Source organism: Anolis carolinensis, chromosome 4 (assembly GCF_035594765.1).
Source record: "Anolis carolinensis isolate JA03-04 chromosome 4, rAnoCar3.1.pri, whole genome shotgun sequence".
NCBI lineage: Eukaryota > Metazoa > Chordata > Lepidosauria > Squamata > Dactyloidae > Anolis > Anolis carolinensis.
The window spans coordinates 10,145,441-10,166,001 of NC_085844.1; the positions used below are offsets into that span (position 1 = coordinate 10,145,441).

The 20,561-nt window shown below is 39.3% G+C and overlaps 2 protein-coding genes across 8 annotated transcripts in view; one reads left to right on the top strand and one right to left on the bottom strand.

The window, feature by feature from the left end:
* LOC103278482 (mas-related G-protein coupled receptor member H) overlaps positions 1–8,103 on the top strand; it is a 9,948-nt gene extending 1,845 nt beyond the window's left edge. Inside the window, exons 1-5 of one of the 5 annotated variants that reach the window (XR_010005855.1) lie at positions 1–948; positions 1,057–1,211; positions 1,544–1,620; positions 3,888–4,011; positions 4,413–4,558. The exon at positions 1–948 is cut by the window's left edge and continues 1,655 nt beyond it. Coding sequence is in view for 4 of the 5 variants with exons in the window: in XM_008108324.3 (XP_008106531.1) it covers positions 1,574–1,620; positions 4,413–5,394 (1,029 nt within the window). In the remaining variant the exon portion in view is untranslated. Of the gene's footprint in view, positions 949–1,056; positions 1,212–1,543; positions 1,621–3,887; positions 4,050–4,412 lie in introns of all 5 variants that reach the window. The other 4 variants (XM_062979988.1, XM_008108325.3, XM_008108323.3 and 1 more) reach the window with 4 other exon arrangements.
* Positions 8,104–8,187: 84 nt separating this feature from the next.
* Positions 8,188–19,756, bottom strand: LOC100558470 (mas-related G-protein coupled receptor member H). Of its 3 annotated transcripts, none has more exons than XM_008108327.3 (5): positions 19,572–19,756; positions 17,248–17,391; positions 16,198–16,267; positions 12,935–12,961; positions 8,188–11,544 (listed from the first exon to the last, which is right to left on the bottom strand). In XM_008108327.3, the coding sequence occupies exons 2-5, from the start codon at positions 17,273–17,275 to the stop codon at positions 10,533–10,535; spliced, it is 1,137 nt and encodes a 378-aa protein (XP_008106534.1). In that variant the 5' UTR covers positions 17,276–17,391; positions 19,572–19,756; the 3' UTR covers positions 8,188–10,532. The 3 variants fall into 3 exon arrangements, with proteins under 3 accessions (XP_008106534.1, XP_008106535.1, XP_003219532.1); XM_008108328.3 differs by lacking the exon at positions 19,572–19,756 and adding an exon at positions 18,629–18,735; XM_003219484.4 differs by lacking the exon at positions 19,572–19,756 and adding an exon at positions 18,227–18,614.
* Positions 19,757–20,561: the final 805 nt, after the last annotated feature.

Below are 20,561 nucleotides of genomic sequence, written 5' to 3' on the forward strand. Positions count from 1 at the left end.
GATTTCTAGTTAACCTACAATCAAAGAGCATTCTGAACTCCACCAATGACAGAATTGAACCAAACTTGACACGCAGAACTCCCTGTGGATTCCAAACAAAGATATATCTGGACCAAACTTGGCATAAATACTCAATATGTCCAAATGTGAACACTGGTGGAGTTTGGGGAAAATAAACCTTGACATTTGGGAGTTGTAGTTGCTGGGATTTATAGTTCACCTACAATCAAAGAGTCCCTTGAACCCCACCAACGATAGAACTTCCCACACAGAACCTTCATGACCAACAGAAAATACTGGAGGGATTTGGATTCCTAAGACCATCAGAAATATGTGTTTTCTGATGGTCTTTGGCGACCCCTCTGAAACCCCTCTCTCGACCCCCCAGGGGTCCCGACCTCCAGGTTGAGAAGTGCTGCAGTAGAGAGACCCCAACAGTCAAAGATTTGGAAGCCAAGTCATATGTGGAGTGGCTGAGAGAGCTCAGTGTGTTTAGCTTGGAAAAAAGTTGAAAGTTATGCTTTAATAACTGAAAATATGCCACAGTGAGGAGTGGGCAAGCTTGTTTTCTGCAGGTCTAGACACTACGACATGGAGCAATGAATTCAAATTGCAGAAAAAGTGATTCCACCTTAACAGTAGAAAGAACTTCCGGATGGTCAATGCTGCCTGTCATTGTGGAGTCTTTTTCTCTATGATTAATTGTATGATTAGATCAGATCCTTTTTGAAATCTATGTTGAGCAATTTCACAGAAGTATTTTGTCAGTTTGGTTCCGAGAACATTGTGCAAAGTCCCCCTCTCCCCACCCCATGAAGACGGAAGAAGTTTCTGCTTTATACATTCTGCTCTCTGACAAGGTTCATATCAGAGTTTCTCAGATTAGGCAGCCAGAGTTACCATGGCTGACTACTGAACACCACCACAAATTGTCTTCATCACTACCAGGTAGGTTTGAAACTATATGTAGTAGATAGAACTTGTATCCATCAATGTGGAATTTTCTCTTGTATTTCAGAAAGCCAGCAAAATAACATGGGACTGTATTTGTTTCAGGATGGATTTCAAAAAGTTTTCAGAGAAGAATGGCAGTTGATAGGTGGATGCAGCTGTGCAACCAGGCATTTCTTGGGGCTTCTCTGCATGGAAATCTAAATGAAACTCCTTATTCTACAGTGACAGACACAAGGTGCTTTCCTAAGGCAGAGAAGGTAGGATCAGTAGTGGGGAAGTGTGGTCCTGAGACGGCATGGACTGCAAAGGCAATTCTTTGTGCCTCAAACCTTTTTCTTTGACTAAAAAAAAAAAGTCCAACAGAGGTTAGAATTCATGTTTAAACTGACACAGCTCAAAATGGGCTGGGTGTATGTGTGCACAGAACTCTGCAGGAACTTAATTAATTCCTGCCTGATTAGTGTTGGATGTGGTCCTAAATCATTTAAATCTGCTAATTAAAAGACTGTGGTTTTTAAAGTTGTCACATCAGTTGCTATGCAATATTGACCATAATGAGTGACTTGTCTTTCATCGGTCATGTTTTTAGATACTGAAAATATCTGACTAGGAACACAAGATGTCTGATTACGGCAATGCTTCAGCAAACCCTTCACCTGAAACTTTGTAAGTATGTGATGCATTAGTAAGTGTGTGATTCAAGAGGAGTGTATACTATGCATTGCATTGTACCTTAAAAACCACCAGCCTAGCTAATAATCAAATGTTTAGAAGGAAAGTGAAAAATACAGGAAGCATCAGCTGCCTGTTACAACACATCCTGCAACTTGGGGTTCGGTGTCTCTAATGTACTAATTTGCAAGGTGACCTGATGACATTCTTTGTGGGGTTTTGTTTACTTTCTTTAAGGGAATATCTAGCAATCTTCCCAGATTTGAAACATTTACCCTTTTCTTTTTTTCTAAGACACACACAGCCCAAGTCCACAGATCCCAAATGATTTCTGGGGTCCTCATATATTTTTTTCGAGCCACATAAATCCTTCAAGGACACAGTTTTACACTTACACTCTTATTTCTACTGTACTTTCCAAAATGCAAAGTAATTAACTAAATAATAATAACACTAAACAAATAGAATCCTGGAAAATTATATTTTTTTCAAAGATTTTAGCCTTCTCTGACCATATAGAATCATAGAATCATAGAATCATAGAATCATAGAATAGTAGAGTTGGAAGAGACCTCAAGGGCCATCTAGTCCAACCCCCCGCTAAGAAGCAGGAAATCGCATTCAAAGCACCCCCGACAGATGGCCATCCAGCCTCTGCTTAAAAGCCTCCAAAGAAGGAGCCTCCACCACGGCCCGGGGGAGAGAGTTCCACTGCCGAACAGCCCTCACAGTGAGGAAGTTCTTCCTGATGTTCAGGTGGAATCTCCTTTCCTGTAGTTTGAAGCCATTGTTCCGTGTCCTAGTCTGCAGGGCAGCAGAAAATAAGCTTGCTCCCTCCTCCCTATGACTTCCCCTCACATATTTGTACATGGCTATCATGTCTCCTCTCAGCCTTCTCTTCTGCAGGCTAAACATGCCCAGCTCTTTAAGCCTCTCCTCATAGGGCTTGTTCTCCAGACCCTTAATCATTTTAGTTGCCCTCCTCTGGACGCTTTCCAGCTTGTCAGCATCTCCCTTCATCTGCGGTGCCCAAAACTGGACACAGTATTCCAGGTGTGGTCTGACCAAGGCAGAATAGAGGGGGAGCATGACTTCCCTGGATCTAGACGTTATTCCCCTATTGATGCAGGCCAAAATCCCATTGGCTTTTTTAGCTGCCGCATCACATTGTAGGCTCATGTTTAACTTGTTGTCCACGAGGACTCCAAGATCTTTTTCGCACACACTGCTGTCAAGCCAGGCGTCCCCCATTCTGTATCTTTGATTTCCATTTTTTCTGCCGAAGTGAAGTATCTTGCATTTGTCCCTGTTGAACTTCATTTTGTTAGTTTCGGCCCATCTCTCTAGTCTGTCAAGATCGTTTTGAATTCTGCTCCTGTCTTCTGGAGTGTTAGCTATCCCTCCGAGTTTGGTGTCATCTGCAAACTTGATGATCGTGCCTTCTAACCCTTCGTCTAAGTCGTTAATAAAGATGTTGAACAGAACCGGGCCCAGGACGGAGCCCTGCGGCACAGTTCAGTGCAGATGATCTGGATTTTATATGGCAATATAGAAGGGGTCTAAATTACAGCTCCATGATTTTATAGCATTGAGCCCTGGCAATTAAAGTGGCTCCATATTCCATTAATTCTACAGTGCAAAGGCACCCAGAATCCATCTTTTCTATCTGTATCTGGAACCATTCTTCTTAAGCCCCGTCTACATTGCCCTATATCCCAGGAGCCAATTGCAATTATGTGCTTTAAACTGGATTATATGAGTCTTCACTGCCAGATAATAAGATAATCTGGGATCAGATACTGGGATATAGGTGCAGTGTGGAAGGGGCCTACGTCTTAAGAATAAGATCTTCCATCCACAATGTCATCAGCAGTCTCTACAGTAGACATGAACAAACTTGGGTCCTCCAGGTGTTTTGGACTTTGGATGCTGAGGATGCTTAAAATATAAGCCCTATTTCAAAAATAAGCCCTAGATATAGTTCATTTAAAAAGTCAATTTGGAAAAACAAGATTCCCCTGAAAACAAGCCATAACGCATCTTTTGGAGCAAAAATTAATATAAGACCCTGTCTTATTTTGGAGGAAACAGGGTAGATTTAGATTATTGTAGAAGCGTCCTGAGATTCAGATTTTTCAAAGCGTTCAACTGGTATCTCTTATCTTAACCTGCAGTTGTGCATTGATCACTCTGAAAGCTTACAAAAGAGCTGTTCCTTAGCTTTCCTACAATATGAAATTTTAATTTCATTTCACTTCCAGGCTGGAGCTTACGGAATTTAAAAAGAGACATGGGCAGGTGTATTGAGTAGCTGCTTTTTCCTCTTTGGAGTTTCTCCTTCCCTGAATGAGAACATATTCCATCGTGTGGTTTCAGCAATAGGGGGTCCGTATGCTATCTCCAACTGCTCCATCTAAAACAAAGTAAAATAATTTGAAGGTTTGCAAAAACACACCTTGACCTCAAATTTATTATCCTGTGACATGTTTTTTTATATGGAATCATGAATGAAATTACTTTTTTTTTTATATTGGGAGCTAAGTGGGGTTAGAACTGGATGGGAGTCCAATAATGAATATTTCAAAGGGAGGACATGGCAAAATAGGAAAATTCTATGGATTTTGTGGGTTAGACAGATAATTGAAGACATGTGTACATTTAGTTGAACAACCACAACCTGGGAATTCAAAGTAAGATTGTGCAAGGAAATGAAAATTGTAGTATTTTTTTTTCTTTCTGATTTCTGAATAGGAACAGAATCACTTTTGTCTATCTTCTCTTTGCAGGTCTTTGCATGAAGGGAAAAACAGTTTCTATAAAGCATTTCTATGTAATTTATCTAATTCTGACCAATTGGACAACAACAAAATATTCCTTCCTGCCATATGTGCAAATGACACTTCTGGAACAATAAAAGACCTCAATATTATAACAGTTATATTCTGTATTTTGGGACTTCCTGGAAATGGAATGGTCATCTGGCTTCTTGGCTTCAGAATTAAGAGGAATAATTCCACCACCTACGTCATGAACCTTGCCATTGCTGATTTTGGTGTCCTCATCTTCCTGCTTAGCATGGCTAGCTCTGTCATACACTCGTGCGATGGCTATCCTGTTACAAAGTCTTCCTTTCAAATAATCCGTCAACTAGTTTTCTTCACTTATTCTTCTAGCCAGTTTCTGTTGGCAACTATCAGCATTGACAGATGTGTGGCTGTTCTCGTCCCACTCTGGTATCGATACCACCGCCCCCCACGTTTATCCATCATAGTTTCTATCCTTATCTGGTTAGTCTCCTTTCTGCTTGCTGTAATCCACTTAGTTCTTCTTGAGACCCAGAGTTTAGTTTTTTTCTACCACCTTTTTGTGAATGTCCTGCTTTGCACACCCATCATGGTCATATGTACTTTCATTCTGGTCATCCAGATCTGTTATAAACCAAAACAACACCTGCGGCGAAAGCTTGCCACAGCCATTTTATTCACACTCCTCTTTTTTGTCCTCTTTACTTTCCCATTTAACATGATTTATAGCTTTGAAGAAGCACATGAAAACAAGTGTTATAAAATTACCACCATGACATTCATTTGCTGTGCCTTTGCTTCTCTGAACAGCAGCATCAACCCCCTGATCTATTTCTTAGTTGGATGGGGTCGAATGATGGGTAAGGTCAAGATTTCCATGAAGGCGGCACTTGAAAGAGTTTTCAGGGATGAGCAAGACAGTAGCAGAGAAGAACAAGCTAGCACAGGAGAAACCCATATATAAGGATCCTTTATGTGTAATTTTTTAAAAAAAAACAAATAATGCTTTAATGTTATGTACTTCCAGTGCAAAAGACTGCTCTTTATGCACCCCAACCGTGCACAGATTTCGGATCGATTGAATCCCCCATTATAGCATTTCCTGGGCAGGAATAAATGTTTCTATATTGAAGTATTATTTTTCAGCCAGAAAATGTTGTTTTGTTTTGTGGAATATGATATTTTGTGCACGAAACAATTGTGTGTAAATTTTGCACAGATGTAGTCCTGAATTACAAGGATTATCAATCACTTAAAACTCTTCTTATTGGAATAACTCATTAATATTTTTAATATGCTTTTCATGCCTACTTTCATGAAACTTTCATCCAACATATATAAACACAATTTAAATAATTAGAGATAAAGATTGCCTATCTCTACCTTTGAATATATACAAATGTAAACATTCCCATGGTGTGCATTTCTCATCCACTTCTTAATCAGTAGTTCACATTTAACTTTTCCCTAAAATGTTGAACCTAAAATATATGATGCAATCCACAAAAATAAAGGATTATCTATCTACATGAAATTGTTCTTTATGTAGATGAGAAAAATTCTTGGCTGAGATGATCCTTAGACCATTTTTTTATTTCATTTTTTTTTTGTAAAGGGGAGACAGCAACACCATGTATTTCACTCCTAAAGCAGGTAATGATAGAATAACATCCACTTTTTTATCGTGTCAGAAGCAACTTGAGAACATACTGCAAGTTGCTTCTGGTGTGAAAGAATTGACCACCTACAGAGATGTTGCACAGGGCACGCCCGGATGTGTTAGTTGAGAGGCTTCTCATATGTCCCTGCAAGCTAGAGCTGACAGATGGGAGCTCTTCCTGTCTTGCGGATTCAAGCCGGCAGCCTTCAGGTCAGTAACCAATCCATCCTTCAGCCGGCAAAAGAGTTTAACCCATTGTGCCACTGCGGCTCCCTAAATAAGGTAATGGTAAGCCCTTTTAAAACAAATCTTGCAAAACAAACAGGCTATGACGAGTTAGGACTGTCATAACATTATTACCATTGAAACTCCAGATTTCTTCACCAAAAGTTAATGAAGAAACTACAGTTTGTGATGAAACTGGATTACTATAGTTCTGTAGCCTATTTAAAGTTTGGGCACTGACAGCTACTTTCTTCTTTTTAAGTATTGTTTCAATTTCAGTTGGCATATCCACATATTCCAAAACGGATTTTTTTACATAACGTATACATATTTCTCCATAGCCATTCTTTGACACATATATTTAACAAATTAACATATAATGCAAACTGTTTTAATCATTAAATATTTTTTTTACTATTCACATTTAATAATTCAATGTTTAATTCTATTTTAGTCTGTGTATGTGTTAAGGTTTTTAATTTTACAGTGTATTTTTTGGATTGTTAGCCACTTTGAGTTTCTTTTAAGGAAGGGAAGTCAGATGTAATAAGAACAAGAACAAGAACAACATCAGCAACTAACGTATGACATATAAACTGACATTAAATAACTAACTGGAGCTACTAATGGGAGCTAGCTATAGGGAGCACACAATGCCCCTATTAAAGCAGCTCCACAGGTTGCCAATAAGTTTCTGATCTCAATTCACACTGTCCTCCTTTTGTAGGGATCTGAAGATGTGACTTTTCAAATGAGCTTTTGAGAATGCTTAGTCCCTAGTTGATCTTCACAATTATTATGCAGCCTTGCACTTCATCCCATGCCCTCATGCCATGGTTACAGCTTTGCACTTATCCCATTCCCTTGTCCTATTGTTTACAGCCTGGCCAAGTTTACAGTAGCTCACCGCCACTGATTGATTGCTTTTTTTACATTGAGTTTACATTGAGTTTTCGGTTGTTGTATTATATATCTATATGTTTTATTCAATTGTATTTTAGTTTATGTCCTATTTTTAGGCACCTTGTGGCATGTGTAAGTCCCTTCGGGGAGATAGGGGTGGGATATAAGAACAAAGTTATTTTTGATATTATTATTAAATTAACATAAAATGAGTGACTTTCCATGTTCTTATTACAAGATTATGTTCATATTTAATCTAAAGTCCAATTAATTCATGATAGGTCTTTAATCCTACATCTTATTGTAATGTTATTTTTCTTTTTTCTTTGATTATTTAATAATAATAATAAAACTTATATATCATTCTCCTGTTGTTATCTTTTCACCCTCTTTCCTTAAATATGTAATTAATAGATCCCAGAATTGCATGAAAGCTATTTTTCCTTCAATACCATAATTAATTTATTTATCCCTACCATCATATACATTGTGACTATCCAGTTTTCCATGTTTGATATTCTTTTATTTTTCCACTTTTGTGTTTATATGAATCTTGCTGCCATTGTGATGTATGGAAAACCTTTTGCTATTTAACTTGATTGTCAAACATTTCTAATAAAAAGAGTTTTGGACTTTGGAATACTTGCTACTTGCCTGGTTTATTGGCATGACTGAAGTTCTGTTTTCTATATATTTTATTCTTTTCCAACTCATTAACAAATAAAATACGGAGCACCCAGTGGTGCAGTGGGTTAAACCCTTGTGCTGGCAGGACTGATGACTTTGAAGGTTGCCGGTTTGAATCCAACCCAGGGAGAGCGTGGATGAGCTCCCTCTATCAGCTTCAGCTTTACGTGGGAACACGAGAGAAGCCTCCCACAAGGATCAAAACATCCCAGGGAAAAGGTTTTAAAATGGACAAATAAACAGAGCAGCTCCAAAAAGGGAAAAAATCAGGCCAAGACAAAATGATTTTTAAGCCAAATCAATTATTTCTTTATTAAGAAGAATGAAAAAAACTATCAGTAGAATCCCAACAGAGCAGACTGTTTGAATACAAACTATTTCTCAAAGCAAAAAGATAGGTGCTAAAGCCCCTAATCCTACAACACACACACATTTTCTTACTCTCTTATGCAAATAAGCATCTAATTAAGATGGATGGCTAAAGATGAAGCAGTAACACTACTAAGTGAGAAGGCAGGGAAACAGGTTCTGGATGAAAGGGCCCAAGTGAAAAAGATTGCTTTCCCTGGGAACATTTTGCTTATGATAATTCTGCTTCCTGTCTGTGGAGTTCCTTCTGATCCCTGTATTTTTGTCTGTGTTTGCTTTGCGCCTCTGCCTAAATTTGTCCTGTTCCTAACTTGGAACCTGTCATCCGAAGTAAAAGAGACACCTCTGGGTGGGACAAACTATAGTCTTGATGTTATTCTATTAGAGTTCAAAAAACAAAGTCCTTTAAAATGATGTGCAGAGTTTATGCCTTCATGAGCAAAAAGGATATGTGTACAAAGAGCAGATGGGAATGTGACCTTTGCCTGTTACCCTTTGGTAATGACTCTGAAATGGTCTGAGGAGATTAAAACAATGAAATTGCAACACATGGGACAAAAACGATTGAGCATAGATATTTCATTCTTCCACAGGCCCACACCTGGAAAGATTTGGACCTTAGATTAGGGTCCGTATCTTTCCAGGTGCCAAATTATTCTGGAGTAAACTGGGAAATCCCAGTTCACTCTGGATTAATTCAGGTTTATCTGAGGTGTTGTTTGGATGCCTCAGGTAAACCCGTGACTCATCATGGGTTATGGGCCTGTGTGGAAGAGCCTTTCCTCTCTTTCAGATAAAAAAGGCATTGCCCAACCTCTGGAAACTGCAGCAACTGCCAGATTTGGTAACCTCCTTCCAGTGGAAGTAATGACGACAGCTAAATACTAATTGCTCTTCTGAAGGCAACAATGGTACTATCGTAGCAGCGATGGTGTTTCAAAGGAAAATTCCAGATTGTACTTTAAGACAAGGCTTTACGTCTTCCAAGATGACCAGAGATTCGGTATACCACTCCCTGTCCTGCCAGAATACCTCTTAGCATTTCCAGACTCCGTCAAGAAAGGTTTCCTATTTCAGTACCTGCTTGCAAGTTCTATTATTCAAGCTTAACACAACACAAAGTATTTAGGCTGAATCATAACTTTGCACAGCTGGATGCTAGCATTTGTCACTTTCCAAATCTAAACATTCACCAGATCAATTTTCATTTGTTCTCGACTGTTTGAACTTCCACCGTCTGAATGTGTAATGGATAACTCCCCCCCCCCCCCCCGCAATTTCTTCTGCCCACCTTCCCTATATTTAGGTAAAGGTTTCCCCTGACGTTAAGTCCAGTCATGTCTGACTCTGGGGGTTGGTGCTCATCTCCATTTCTAAGCCGAAGAGCCGGCGTTGTCCATAGACACCTCCAAGGTCATGTGGCCGGCGTGACTGCATGGAGCGCCATTACCTTCCCGCCAGAGCAGTACCTATTGATCCATTCACATTGGCATGTTTTCGAACTGCTAGGTTGGCAGAAGCTGGAGCTAACAGCAGGTGCTCACTCTGCTCCCGGGATTTGAGCCTGGGACCTTTCAGTCTGCAAGTTCAGCAGCTCAGTGCTTTAACACACTTCACCACCCAGGCTTCCCTATATTACATGGGTATTTATAGGCTAATTCAAATAGGCTAATCAATGGAAAGAGTGAACTCCCACTCTATTACCCATCACAGCAATAAGGAATGTCTGGTTACAAAGTGTACAGCAAACACTGAGAGTAGCAGGGATTGCAAATGTTAGAGTTTTAGAAGAAAAGGCACAGGACACATTTACACTACACCATTATAGCACTTACTGTACTGCTATTTCACTTTATCTGTCATAGTTCCACCCTATGGAAATCTGGAATTTGTAGTTATGATGCACTGGGGAGCTCTCTGGCTGAGAACACTAAATGTCTCTTACCCAACTGCAAACTTTAGGATTGTACAGAACAAAACCATGGCAGTTTAAGTAGAACAACAGTGGCATAACTCTGTATTGCGAATTGGCCCACAGAGTGTCTTACTGAGTTAGGTGCAGCCTTTAATATAGTGAAGCAATACAAAATGCCATGGAAATATATCTGGTTATCTTATTGTAGTACAGACATTGCAACATTTCTTTAAAAGGCTTTCCTAAGTGCATCTTGATGTTGCTTATAAAGTTGCCTTTTATTTTACAAAGTAATGTTAAGATATTGTTAAGCGTAATGGTGGACATTGCCCATAACAGGACATCAAACAGTGGTTACACTTGAATTGTTCTGTTCTTCATTATGGTCATGCTCATCCTTGAAGACCCTCTGGAGTGCCACCTTCACGGACACTCTGGGCTGACCTTTCTTTTGTCTCCTCCCAATTAAGAAATAGATCAGAGGATTGATGCAACTGTTCAGAGAAGCACAGACAAAACCTGCTACCATTAGGCTGTGAAGAGAGGTGTGATAATGATTTATAATATAGAACACATTAAGTGGAAAAGCAAAGATGAGGAAGAAGAGGAGGGCAAGCAAGATGGATGTGACAAGCTTTCCCCTCGGATGTTGTTTTGTTTTACACCATAATTGAATGAACAGGATCAGAGTGGAGGTAACCATGATAGGAGTGCAAATCAGAACATTCACAATAAGTGGATACAACAGTGGAGTATTGCCAAAGCGCTTAGTTCTATGCAGAGTGAAGTGAATTGCAGAGAGCACAAAAGAGAGGATCCAGGTTAGGGTACAAACAATGGGGGACAAACACGGAGGCCGGTGGCATCGATGCCAAAGTGGGAAGAGGACGGCCACAGATCTGTCAATACTGATGGCAGCCAATAAATATTGACTTGCAGAATATGTGAGAAAAAATAACTCCAGAGAAATAAGGAAAAAAAGAGTGTGAATATTGATTTCATTATACTGACCCACAGACATCCCCAAAGCAGCAGTGCTAATTAGAAAGACAAGGACCCCGAAGTCAGCTATGGAGAGGTTTAGGATGTAAGTGGTGAAAGGATTTCTCTTCATGCAAAAGCCAAGAAGCCAAATGACCATTCCATTTCCCACAAGACCTAAAAGGCAGGTTATGACAACAAAACTATTGATGATAATTTCTGTTATACTATCAGGAGATACATGATCAGTGCTATTAATTGGTTGCCAAATCCCAGCACTTCCGTTTATGTCTGGATAAAGAGTTAGCTTGTTTTCCAAATCTCCAGAAGCAGTGTTGTCATCCATAATGTTGCTAACTTCTATATAAACTGGCCTGTGAACAGAATGAGACAAACATAAATAAATTTCTATTATGGAATTGTACCCACAAAAATGATTATGGTTTCCCACCCTTACATAATCATATTACTTTACCTGCCATTTGAGTAAAGGACACTGATTAAAACAGTTGATACATACAACACCACCTTAATATATTGCATAAATCAGAATTGCGTTGTTTATAATTCACCACAGGGATTGTTTTATAAAAACAAAGTTTCATTTTCTTCCTTCTTGAGTGATTTTTAAAGACTTCTTCTAGGAAGGTTTGAATGGATAAGTGGTAGGATGATGCAGCTGAAACATTTCTTACAATGTTGCTGGTGGTGCTAGTGATGTTTTGATAATTGTTTGAGATCTTGGTTTTGATCCTGTTAAGGTGTTCGGTGGAGGTCTGATATTTTTGCTATGCACTGATGTGTTACACAGTTTCTTTTACAATTCAAACCAACTGACAGACTGTTCATTGAAAGTGGTTAAACTTATGTTTACGTCAACCTCATGTATAAGGCAGGTTTGGGGCCTAAATTATTGATTGTGATATGATAAGATTAGTCTGGCATGACTTGTTTTTGAGAAATTCATGTTGACTTTTAGTAATCACAGCCTTCTTTTCTAAATGATTACAGGCTGCCTCTTTAATGATCTGCTCCAGAATCTTTCCTAGTTTTGATGTCAGGCTGATTGGATATAGTTCCTTCTTGAAGAGAGGGACAACATTTGCCCTCCTCCAGTCATAAAATCATAGAATCATAGAGTTGGAAGAGACCACATAGGCCATCGAATCCAACCATCTGTCATGCAGGAAAAGCACAAAGTATCCCTGAGAGATGGCCATCCAGCCTCTGTTTCAACAGCCAGCATAGGCATGTTGTTTGCTGTGTACGAATCTTGTTCTGTATAAATAATAATAATAATAATAATAATAATAATAATAATAATAATAATAATAATTCCGTAGCCCACTTGTCGATGGATGTCCAGAATCAGCAGAATCCTGGGCGACGACTGAGCCAGTATAGACTTCCTCCCTTTCAAGATAAATGAAATATGGATAGAACCCCCTGTTTTGATCCCTCCCAATCAAACATAAAGAAATGCAGAGTGAATACCACAATAGTCAAACATACTTAAAAACCAGACACAAGATGAAATAATATAATATGTAGCTTTGAGTGATTGACACTCAAGTCCTTGTGGCTTCCAGTTATAGTTTTAAAACATTTTCACCACTTCATCCGTGTTTCTTAATTCTTATTTCTCTCTTCACTAGAACTGCTTGCTGCAATGAAAAGCTTTCACCTAATTTCATAGTATACCTACTTATGTTGTCTTTCTTTTAGACATGTCCTAGAAATTATGCATTAAAATAAGATACTTACCAAACAGGTATCACATTGTAAAATTCTCTGTAAAAAAAAAATGGAATGATTTTTTACTTCCCCGATATGTAGGAAAAATGGAGATTGTAAATATTTGCCACTTCAAAAACGTTAATATACATGCATATATAGTTATTTGTTGTAAGACTTCATACATTTTTCACATTTCTTTGCCATTTGTGCATTATCCCAGAAAGTTCACCAACTTCAGAATAAACTCATAAAGTTCTTCATGCCTGCCTGTTATCAGGAACCCTAGTTAGAAGTAGATCTTTCTCATCTTTTGCTTTTTATAGTACAGTAGAGTCTCACTTATCCAAGCTAAATGGGCTGGCAGAACCTTGGATAAGCGAATATCTTGGATAATAAGGAGGGATTAAGGAAAAGCCTATTAAACAGCAAATTAGGTTATGATTTTACAAATTAAGAACCAAAATGTCATGTTATACAACAAATTTGATGGAAAAAGTAGTTCAATGCGCAGTAATATTATGTTGTAATTACTGTATTTACAAATTTAGCACCAAAATATCATGATATATTGAAAACATTGACTACAAAAATGCCTTGGATAATCCAGAACCTTGGATAAGCAAGTCTTGGATAAGTGAGACTCTACTGTATCAAAATATCATTTCTGTATTTCAGGGTGGTTGTGCTGGATGCCTACGAGTGTGTCTTTTCTGGTAAGTTCTGGTGATATTTTGTGGCTCTTTTCTGAGTCCTGTTATGTGGCCTCCTGCAATGTACAAAACATGGCTCTTCCGGTGTGCTTTCGGAGAGTAATTGTATGTACCTCCTGTGTTTCTCTCCCCAACATGTATTCTGTAGACCCTGTTCCCATGGTTTTATTCTTATCTCTTCTTACCCCGAGTTTTTAACCTTGTGTCCATGCGGCCCGCCCTTGTTATGTTATGCTACGTTCTGCTTTTTTGTTCTGTATTGTGTAGTGTTATTGTTGCATTGTTTAATTGCATTCTGATATGTTGTTTTTATATTTTGTCTATTGTATTGTCTTGGGCATGGCCCCATGTGAGCCGCCCCGAGTCCCCGTTGGGGAGATGGTGGCGGGGTATAAATAAAGTTTTATTATTATTATATTACAATCCTTACCACATTTTGACTAGTTTTTAAATATCTATAGTATTTTTTATTTATAATGCCTGGAACCATTATGCATTCATCTGCCTGTAATTTGCAGACACATAGATAATGAGATAGCTTGAAGCTAGAGCCCAAGTTAAAACATGAAACTCATTGATGTTTCATATACACCATGCATACATAGCCTGAACCTAATTTATATGCAATATTTTAAAATTATTTTGTGCATGATATCAGGTTTGTGTATGCTGAAATATCAGAAAGTCAAGGTATTCTTTTTTCAGTCACCCATGTGGACAATTCTGGATTTTGGAATTCTGGATATGGGATGATCAATTAATATTTTTTCAGTTTTTTCATTTTTTTTCATATTTTGTTCTTTTGTTAAGCCATTACCGTGCAATCCTGTCTGCGAAAAGGTGGGACAGGGGTGAAGAAAAATAAAAAGGGGGTGCTGTTATTCCAAGGCCATCACTTTTCCTGAGACCTATTGTTCCAGAAGCCTTGTTTTTGAAAACTGCCTTCATCCTCTACTTTAGATTTCAAGCATCCAACATACCACCTTATCACAGTCATAGGACACTTCAGCCTCTTTTCAAGCATGGAGAGGCACTGAGCTCATCACAAGAGTTAAACTACTTCTGGCCATCATGCATGGCCCTTTGTGCCTGAAAAGAGGCAGAAGTGTCCTGAAAGGAAGAAACTCTGGCAATCAACCTTATCACATTGAGAAATTTCCCCTTGATAGGACAGTTCCGCCTCTTTTCAAGCAGAGAGAAGCACAGAGCTCATCACATGTTCCAGGGTTGAAAAGAAGCAGAAATGCCCTGAAAGGAGGGAACTTTGAACACGGGCCAGCAATCGTGTTCAGGGCTTCTGCCTCTTATCACACTTTACTCCCATCTTTACCACTGAAAAACAGGTCGGATGGAAACCACCACAGTTTCCCCATTCAGTTTCATTGCCCAACCATCAGCATTCTCTTGTATCCTAGGGGTTGAATGTAGAACAATAGGCTCCCATGGAAAGCATTTGTTTTAATCTGGCTCACTGTCTCTTGTATCCTCTGGGGTTCCATGTAGATCAGTAAGATCCCATGGGAAGATGAGGTTTTAAACTGGTGTTGGTCTCCTTTAATGTAAGGAGTTTTTGGCAGGGAAAAGGATCTCTTGGTTTTTGGATATTGTTGTGTCTCCTGATTACAAAATGTAATAGTGACCTTGTGATGAATGTATTGTCAGCGCTTAAGTTTCTACATGAGAGTCTGATGGGGAGGCAGAACTCCAAAGGGGGCAATGCTCTCTCTTAAAGGGATGGTCACTCATGCTATCTCTTCTCAATGTGATGAGGTGGCTAATTCTTACTTCTTTCTTCACCAGAACTAACTGCAAGCTCTTACTTAGTTTATTAGAGTACTCAGTTTATTTAGATTATGTATTGGAGGGGATGTGCAGCTTTATTTGCAAGTTGGCCCAAACACATCTCTTGTAGCCCGCAAGGCTTCTTGCTTTTTATAACATCTATTGTGGTTTTCCACCAGTATTCCACCATATCAGACCAACACAAATTTATAGAAATGTAAAGTCTAGCTTCCCCAAAAATTTGCTTTTTGGCTGGAATTCAGTTGTAAACATACCTCTAAGTGTCCCAACATGGCAGAAACAATTCCAGTTAAACATCTGCAATCCCATGTTTTTATTTTCCTTGAAAAAGTCCCATTTTTCTTCTCTCCCACCCACTTTCTACCCTTATTCTTAGCTTACTTCAATTTTTTAAATCAGAGTTCCGGATGCAAAAGTAGTTTGCATTCAATTAACTCAGAGGAGAGGAGAGGAGAGGAAAGGACAATAAGTTAGCTTCTGCATCCACTTCTGGATTTTGTGTTCTTCCACATTCATAACATTTGGTATTTGAACCATCTGTTTTCATCTGTGAAAGGCTGGTACATTGGACACAGAGAAACAAATTGTGTCTTCCCCCTTCACATACCCATTGGCACATCCTTGGCTTTGTTCTACCTCTCGCTTCAACCTCTGTATAGACAGCTACTATCAAGAATGGCAATGCAGAAAAGCTGATGATGCCCACTTACAGATATGTAGGAAGTGATTGTAGGGTTTCAGTTCAGAGGCTTTGCTTTAATACCATAACATACATACCTCTTTTGATAGAATGAATCATTGCCATAGTCTGACACATTATATTCCACTTTAAGATTTTCTGTGATACCTACACAAAACAGTGATAAATCAGTGGCAGAGATTGATATTATTCTGCAGCCCAAATGACAACATTTATTTATTTATTTATTTCATACATTTGTATCCTGTCCTTCTCACCCCCCCCCCCCCCCGGGGGGGGGGTGTTCAGGACGGTTTCACAACCGGCAGTCATTAGATGCCAAAAACAAACAATTATAAAACAAGTACAATTAAAACAGGTAGTTAAAACATCAATTATAAAAACATCATTTAAAAATTGCACAAGTCTAGGTCACAGTCCAGGGTCTGACCATTATCAGACACATAAATAATTCTTATTATTATTGCTGTGTTTGCTTTTAAAAGCAACCTTTTCAATTTGGAGATATACAGTACATTTTATTTCTAAAAAGTGTCTTTCCTGATGATATACCAAAATTATCTCTTAATTATCTTTATTCATTAGAGTTGGCACACCAAATAACATGGATAACTGAAGTAATAAATCTAATAGCTGGGACATACACAACTTGCCATCTCCACAACATAAAAGCAAAAGTTTCTCCAGTTCATGCATTTATATATTCTTATATTTTGCCAATGTACTGAAATATGAAAGGCACCTACAAAGATTGAAGGGAGGAAAAGAAGATGCCTTTGCTTTTCCAAGATGCACACCCATATATAAAAATAGGTCTCCAATTAAATTTTGCCTTAGATCCAGATCAATCCACACATGATCTGACTTGTACCATGAATCTCAATTGAAATTAAACATAGCTGCAATCTTTCTAATTTCACTAGATAGATAGAGTGGTAGATAGAAATTGGAGGCATGATCAACCCTTAGGAGAAGCTCAGCTCTCCCGGATTTCAGATGTTTAACAGCAAATATTTTCCCCATCTGTTGCCATTGTAGATTCCATAATGCGATCATTGAATATTCTTTATCAGAGGTAACCCAGAAGCAACTAGTTACATGATGATATATCTATCTGTTATTTGTACCTGTGAAGGATAGAATGTCCTCAACCATTATGCATTCCGTTGTAAAATGGTTGTTTTATGTTTTCAATGTCTTCTTAACAGAGTGTTGAAATATCACAAGAAACTTGAATGCAGAGTAATACAGATGATCCAAGATCAAACACACTGCAGAACAACAACACAGAATGGAAGAGGCATATCAATGCACTGAACTAAGCTGAATTTATTTCATTGCTAAGACTCAGCAGATTATCTAGACATGATTCAGATCAACATACCTATCCATGTTATTTTCATATTATTGTTCTTTTCAATCTTAATGTGTAAATGTATTTCACATATCAGCTTCCCAGAAATATTATTCCAATAACAGATTAATTGCTGCTTTGTTCAAGGCTTTTGCCAGTTGTCATTTTACCTCTGGAGCACATTCAGGTTTTTCCTGAATTTGAGAGCTTTAGCACATGAACATGCTCTCACACTTCAGTCATGATATCATTGAAAGCAGATGCTCATGGTTCAGCAATTGTGCTTCTACACATCCTCATAACCTTGCCTTCCTGCACTGCCACTTTTTCTTAATTTTAATGCAATTGTGAAATTACAGAAGTTTTTAAAAAGTTACACACATATACATATACATATATACACATGCACCCCCCCCCCATATTCATTCGATGCTAGTGCGCCATCCAATGTAATGTACACCACAATTTTCAAAACCCTGAAACCAAAAAAAAAGTCTGTTGATAAATATAATGCACAGTGGCAAAATGTGCACTCTTTGTAATTTGTTCTAAAAAGATGTACATTGTGCATCACAGTGCTGTGTGCTTAGAATTCTTTTTTAAAAAAACAAAAAGTGCTGGAACACCAAAGCTTCCAGCAAGGGAAAGGAAAGCCAGAGAGACCCTTCCCTCAAGGAGCTTCTCCTGTTTGTTAGACATGTGAGCAGAACCATTTCCATTTGTTTCATCTGTTCTTCAGTTTCTTCTGTTACCTTCAGAAGCATGGAATGGGAAGCCCCCTCGGCATTTGTGACTACATGATGCTCCTAGTTCAACTGAGCTCCACGCCATCAACTCTTTCTTCCCTGAGACTCCTTGAAATGTGCAGACAAGGAGTTCCCCCCTCCCTTCCTCCCTCTCGCAGTCTCTCTCTTGGGGAGACAGACCAGGTGCTGCAGAAGTCTGGATAAGGACAAACAATCCCAGAAAGGGGGGTATCTTTAACCCTCCCAGGTCCAGCCTCCTCCTCCTTCACCACCAACATGGAATAGCAGCAGCAACAACCAAGCTTCCAGCTTGCATCAGCAGAAGGAGTGGGGATCAAGGCTAGGCACTGCATGCAACCAAGGGCCAAGGAGCTCCTCCCTCCCTCCCTCCCTCAGCCTCTCTCTCACCTGGCACCTCAGGAGCCTCAAAGCCAAGCCTCATCTGCCTGTCTTCTAGAGTAGAACAGCTTTAAGAAGCATTAAACCCAGTCTCCTCCTCTACAAAGGGAAAAGAACCAGAAAGAGTGGTAACTCTGATGCTTTTTAAAAGAAAGAGTGGTAACTCTGATGCTTTGTTTTCTTACATGGAATGAAAATGTCCATTCGGAAATGCTCTCACTTTTGGGAGGCAAGTAGAATGGGAACAGGGGGCTTCTGGTTCAAACAAGCAGAAATAAATAGTGATTCTACACAAATGTACAGCCCTACTGTTTGTCTCATCTCAACTTCCTTGGTTGAATCTATGCTGTAGAATGAATGCAGCTTGATATGACTTTCACTGCCCTGTCTCAACATTATGAAAGCCTAGGGTCTGTACTTTGAAAAGGTCTTGAGTTTTCTCAGCCAAAGAGTGCTACTGCTTTGTCAAACTATAATTCCCAGGATTCTATAGCTCTTCCAAAAAGGTTAGACTTATATAGACTTGGAAGAGTAGCATTTAAGAAGGACTATCCTATTGTCCTTTAAAACCCCTCACATTCTCTAATCCACGTCCATTGGCAAAGCAACCCCTAGCTGGTTATGATATTTAGACTAGCTCACCTGCTGCATTGTGGAATTAATCATCATTTGCGATTCTTTATCAAGAATTCTCAAAGTCAGAATTGAACATTTCACTTGTTTTTACCAGCTAAAATGAATGACAGAATTGCAAAAGCATTTGTGCAGGCTCAGAGTTTGCAAAAGCTACCTTTTTTAACACCCAAGTTTAGCATTGGTCACAAAAACTGGAAGATTTGAAGGATTGTATCCCAAAAAGCAAACAAACAGTGCTGGGGGAATTGTATCCCAAAAAGCAAGCAAAATAAATAAAAAACACCACTGTCCACTCTGTGGCCAATGTCAGACCTACCTGGTGATAATGTATGATGTGATTCAACAGTTCAAGGAAAAGAGTCCACCCTGCTGCATGTAGTTTCATTGAGATTCTAACATGACTAGTCTTAGAAGACACTGCAGCATTTACCCAGTAATAAATCTATCAGTGTTTGCAGAAAGAAAGGAAAAAGAGGATCTTGAGGTTTTCATCTGAAGTCAAACTAAAGATGCTGTCATGCCCTCCACAGGATGTTATAGAGGAACTTTGAGCCAGCTGGTATAATTCTGAAGAACTGTTAAGTTCAACAACAGCCATTTCCCATATCTGTCTTCTATTCTATGAAACCATTTCAGGAGTCTGAACAGTGTCACAGAGCCCATCTAAATAGGACCAAGTGAGCCAGAACAGGGGTGAATGGGCATCTAAATGATGTGCAGGGTCAATTTGCCCATGGTTGTTTAATGGGGCCTTCTCCTGCATTAAACAAAACCAAGAGATGTCCTAGAGTTTTCCTTGGACAATTCTGATTCAGATCCAGCTGCAGGCACCTCAGGGACAGAGAGTGGCACCTACCATTTCTGTTGTGCCCTTGGCTTAGCAGTCACCACCAGGACCAGGTGATTGTCATTCGTCACATGTTCTAACATTGGCCCCAGAATGATTGGAGAAGGAAGGGGGAAAGGCAGGGGAAAGGAGGGGAAAATTATTTCTTCTTGCTTTCCTTTTTCTTTGTTGCTCTGGTGCTCTGGACAGTGTCAGAACATGTGAGGAGAGAGAACCACCACACAGCAAAGGATATAATGGGGATGGTAAGGGTGACCATTCAAGTGATGCCTAGCCAGGTTCAGCACCACTGGCCCATGAGGGCTCCTTCCTGCCACCAGGCCTGCTTGGTGCCATGTAGAGTGGAAATCCACCAGTCACCAAACCAGCTCAGTGGCTGGCTGTGCGGATTCCCTCTGGCACTGATCCAGAGTACCCAATTGTGCCTGATTGCCAGTGTATGTGGCCCTTAGCAGACAA